This window comes from Orycteropus afer, unplaced genomic scaffold (genome assembly GCF_000298275.1).
Source record: "Orycteropus afer afer isolate SDZICR_OR568_19922 unplaced genomic scaffold, OryAfe1.0 scaffold01029, whole genome shotgun sequence".
Classification (NCBI taxonomy): Eukaryota; Metazoa; Chordata; class Mammalia; order Tubulidentata; family Orycteropodidae; genus Orycteropus; species Orycteropus afer.
Window position 1 is genome coordinate 149,329 of NW_006922616.1, and position 5,356 is coordinate 154,684.

General features: G+C 49.1%; 1 protein-coding gene across 1 annotated transcript in view; it reads left to right on the forward strand.

The window, feature by feature from the left end:
* The first annotated feature begins 5,069 nt into the window (after positions 1 to 5,069).
* The window catches only part of MNX1 (motor neuron and pancreas homeobox 1), a 5,177-nt gene continuing 4,890 nt past the window's right edge, over positions 5,070 to 5,356 (forward strand). Inside the window, exon 1 of the mRNA XM_042783393.1 lies at positions 5,070 to 5,356. Coding sequence (XP_042639327.1) covers positions 5,070 to 5,356 — 287 coding nt within the window.

Genomic DNA, 5,356 nt, shown 5'->3' on the forward strand with positions numbered 1-5,356 from the left:
ATGAAATTTTCCTCATAAAGTTAAATTGAAGCTTAATTGAGTTAACCCTCTAGAAGGGCATAGATTCAGCAGAACAGGGTATGTAATTTGCAGGGTGCCCTTCTAAATGGAAGAAGCTCCTGTGGCTTAGTGCCTAAGGCTTTCGATTGCTAACCAGAAGGTTGGGGGTTCAAACTCATCAGCCACACTGTGGAGGGAAGATGAGGCAATTTACTTCCATAAAGATTTGTTGTTGTTGTTGTTGTTATGTGCCATCGAGTCAGCCCTGACTCATAGCGACCCCTCCTTGGGTTTCCGAGGCAGTATCACTACGGAAGTAGGATTGCCCAACCTTCCTTCTGAGGAGTGGCTGGTGGGTTTGAACCGCCAGCCGTCTGGTGAGCAGGCAAGTGTCTTAGCCACTATGCTACCAGAGCTCCCCCATAAAGATTTACTGCCTTAGAAACCCAATGGGGATCACTGTAAGTTGTAGATGGCAGTGGGTGTTTTTTTGTTTTTGTTTTTGTTTTTGTTTTTGGTTCTTCTAAATGGTGAGTTCCTATTTTATGGCCCTGAGTTCCTGGAAACCTCAAGCTTATAGTGGGACAAGTGAGACAAGCACAAAAGTACAAAGAGGTATGTATACCAGGGAAGGGTCTTTCTTTGACTCTGTCCGCAGCCTCCCAATTCCCATTCAGATTTACCTCTAAGTTAATTGCTCTATTGTACCTGGCCTCACTGTACATGGTAGTAGAAATGATAAATAAATACATAATACTTGTTTTCCATATTCTGAATATGTAAATATATAGATTATATTCAAAATCCTCACAGGTTCCCCATTCATATATAATTCTAGATATTAATAAAATAAAAAACATTTTGTCTTCAAGTGGATTCTGAATCATGATGATCCCACGTGTAGAACTTCTCCACAGAATTTTCTTGTCTGTAACCTTTATAGGAGATCACCAGGCCTTTCATTTGCAGTGCAACTGGGTGGTTTCAAACAGCCTTTAGGTTAGAAGACAAGTGAGAACCATTTGTGCCACCCAGGGACCTCCAAATAGGAACAGACAAATACTAAAAGCAGCTTTTTTTTCTTTTGAGATTGTTTGGATAAGTACCATCTCTCCTTTTCAATAAGTAGTGTCTTAAAGGAAGGAAAGAGAAAGCGATTTCATGCCAGGCACAGGTAGGGACTGGACTGAGATGGGAGCCAGCAAGGTGTCTGATTAAAGGTGCATCAGATCTTTGCTGGTCTCCTGGGAAGCCGGGAGTTCTTCCGGTTCTTCTCAGTGCTGCATTCTGCTCCTGAGGCTGCCAGGGAGAATAATTACCTAAAGACCTATGGTTGGTAGTACCGTTCAAGCCAGAGCTTTGATCTCTCATTCTAGCCTTTTCCAAGACCCAACCCCAGCTCACTTCTGTCCAAACCCTTCTTCAAAGCCTGCTGGGCTAGGTCAATACAGATGCTGGGAACAGGAAGAGACCCCAGCATGCTCAGCTTCACACATTGTAAACCACACAAAGACCCCAAACTTCCGGGATTTCTCTCTTTTTTCCCCTCTGCACACAACTTCACAGAGAACCTCCAGTATATGTTAACTTATTTTTAAATAGAATACATGATCATTTGCAAAGACTTTTAAGACCACAGAGTCCATTTAGCACAGTCCTCTACTTTCCCAGATAACCAGTACCAGCTGCTGACAATTCAACTCTGACACATGAGGACCCCATGTGTGTCAACCTGCTCCACAGGGTTTTTGAGGCTAATTTTTTGGAAGCAGATCACCAGACCTTTCTTCTGGAGAGCCTCTCGGTGGACTCAAACCTCTAGCTTTTCAGTTAGCAGCCCAGCTCAATAACTAGTTGCTTCATCCAGAGACTTGAGTTTTCTAGATGGAGAAATGGAATCAAGATAAAAAGCTTCAATATCTAAAGTCACACTGTCAGAACTAGGATTCATGGTCTTCAACCTTCAGTCCACTCTTTGGATTTGCTCCTACAATGTTGTTCCTGTGTTTTCATGAAGGTATGCTAAGCTGGTCCTGGGTAGAGATTGAGCGGTTTTACACCAGAGAATTCTCCCTACAAACACACACACACCGTGGTTATCTGAAGTGAGAGAGATAGGGACAGCAGTTTCTTCAAGACATCTTTTTTTTTTTTTTTTTTAATAGCTTCTCCCAGACTCCTAAATCATTGCCATCAGAACTAACCAACCTGCCTCCAATAGATGTGTGTGGGTGTAGGGAGAATTCTTGGTTTCCCAAGGGGTGTGTGTGTGTGTGTGTGTGTGTGTGTGAGAGAGAGAGAGAGAGATAAGACATGAGAAAAGACAATCAATCTCAGAGCTAAACTCCAGCAGGAGGTGGGGCCAAGGTTACTCTCCTTACCTTGGGGAGTAAAGGTGACAACTGAAACATCATTACTCACCCTCAATAGGGCATCTTTGCTAAGAACAGGTAGCTAAGAAACTCAGGACTCCTTTATAAACCTCTCTTACCAAAAGGTAACAGATAGGATGGAGAAATAGGACTGGATACAGCAAAAGGCTAGAGGACAGTGGAGTAGGATGGGAACTTTGTGGCCCCTGGAGTCAGACCTGAGTCCCAGTTCCAATTCTGAAGCTTAACTCTCTGCTGGGGATGAAAGCTTCCATTTGCTGAACCCAAACTTTATTAAATGAAGATGGTAAACTCATTCTTCTAGTGTTATCTTAATAGTGAAGATTAAGGAAGATAAAACAAAACAAAACAAAACCCAAACCAAACTCATGTCATTCAGTCAATCCAACTCACAGAGACCCCTCCTCGAGTTTTTGAGGATCTCTACGGAAGCAGATTTCCCAATCTTCCTTCTGAGGAGTGGCTAATGGTTTGAACTGGCAGCCTTCTGGTTAGCAGTCAAATGCCTCAGGCACTATGCCACCAGAGCTCCCAGTTAGCCACTGCTATTATCTTTCAAACTCATACCATGTATCTCAAAACTATCCTGTGTTTAGTTAAGAAATAACCCTCACAACAGAATCATTATAATCAACTCTCAACTAGGGAAAAAGGCTTTTGAAGAAAACCTACAAGGTGCCTATATTTACTTTAAAAAGTTTCTCTTAAAATTAACCTGAGCTGTTAATTTTAAAGTTTACCTAGCATTGACTTTTCTTCTCCCTTCAACCCATTGCCCCTCCCCAATACCCCCTGCTTGTCCTCTTTATTCAGCTGTCACCCACATAGGAAACCATGGCTTTGTGACACTTGAAACTCTTTCTCTCATTCTCAACACGAACCTGTTTGGGGAAGATAAGTGAGTCTAATAGTACTATTGACAATGCCTCAGCAACTCACAGGTCTCCCCACCCCCCATCAAAAAGCACTGTGAAGTGCTTTTACTGCAAGTATTTGAAGTGTGTGTATGGGTTGTTTTTCAGTGCCGCTGAGTCAGTTCCAACTCATGGCCGCCACCACAGAAGGAAATACTGCCTGGTCTGGAGCCATCCTCACAATTCTTGCCATGTTTGAGCCCATTGTTGCGCTACTGTGTCAGTCCATCTCGTTGAGGATCTTACTCTTTTACACCAACTCCACTTTACCAAACAGGATGTTCTTCTCCAGGAAGTGGTGCTTCCTGATCACATGAAAGGGGGTGAAATCTGGACTCACTCCACTACCTCCTTCAGTCTTTAGTCCTAACTTTCCAGATGCTGCTCAAAGCAGGAGGAGACTGCATTTTCCCTGCCTCAGGGCTTAGAAGGCAAGCAGGCCAGGGTCCTAGTGGGCCCCTTCTTTGGCTGTGGGGCTCTGTGACGCACTGCCGGGGTCCTGCTGGCATAGGAAGACTTTTGGTCCCTGTGTTCCAAGGACATTTCTAGGCAGATAGGAAGAATTCTGTGTTCAGAGGCGTCACTCTGATCCCTTCCCCACCGCGGACCCGTGCAAAAGTATGTGTTAAGGTTTCCCGAGCAGGTTAGTTTCATAGCCAAGTTGCTGTGGGTTTTACAGACCAAGGGCAGAATCTACCCCCTCCGACTTCACTGGAGATGTATGAATCACAGTGAGGAATTGTGGAAGCCAAAAGTTCTCGTTCACACTCACCTTGACACCCCCCCTCCCACACACACACCTGAAACTCACTGGACGTCCAACAGGACATAAGACAGATTCAACCTGCTGAGAGTTGGTACCGGGAAAAGCAAAGCGCTTCTGCTCTCACCCTGGATACCGATGAGTAGGGCTGCGAACTATAACGCTCTTTTCTGCTGCTCGCAGCCGGTCCGGACCCAGAGCGCGGAAATAGGTGCGCAAGACCGTGAGTTCCCAGACACAGAGGATGAATAAACCGACCAGCTCTAGTAGATGCTTGCCTAGAGCCGGAGTTGAGTATCTCCTCCCAAACCTGCCACCGCCTCTTGCTCGGGAGCAGGACTCTGGCGACTGGCAGCTCGGTCCGCGTTGCGCATAACCGCCGCGGAAGAGCGAGCAGGGACTCTCAGGTAGGGCCTCTAAGTTTTGCAACTCGAGTGGCTGTCCCGGCCCCCGCAATCGGGGCCGGGCTCCAGCAGATTTAGGACCCCGCAGCTCCAGTCGGGCGTGCGGGGGCGGGCCGTGGGGCCCGACGTTGACAGGTGCGCTCCGCGGCCAATGGCGCGGGCCGCCGCCGGCACCTCCCCCGGGCGCCCCCAGGGCCGAGCGCGCCAATCGGCTGCCGCGCTGCGCTTCAAGTGAGAAGAGTTGGGCGCCGGGCTCCTTACTACGGCGCCAGCGACATTTTGCAGTGGGTGCCCAAGGGGCTGGAGGGGCAGTGCAGCCGGGCTCTGCGGAGCCGGCGCGCGGCTGCCTGCGCTACTGAGTTTGGACTAGTGAAAGCGAGTGAGTGGTGGTCGAGCGCAGCCGGGGCCGGTGAGCAGGCGCGACCATGGTCACTCTCGGCTGAATCTCATCAGCGAATCTTTTTCTCAGGAACTACTACTACTACTACTCCTACTAACAACCCCGGGGCTGGGCACGCCACGCTCAGACACTGCGAGCCCTGTCAAGCCACTACTACCTTCCATCAACCCCTGCACGCCGCCCCCAAACGAGCCGATGGAAAAATCAAAAAATTTCCGCATCGACGCTCTACTAGCGGTCGACCCCCCGAAAGCGGCCTCGGCGCAGACCTCTCCACTGGCCCTGGTCACATCGCTCGCAGCCGCCACAGCTGGCCACGGCGGCGGCGGCAGCAGCGGCGGGGCGAGCAGCGCGGGCAGCGGCGGCGGCAGCAGTGCCAGCAGCAGTTGCAGCCCGGCGTCCTCGGAGCCGCACGCGGCCGCTTCCGACTGCCTGCGCGCCGAGAGCCCGTCCCCACCGCGCCTGCTGGCGGCGCACTGCGG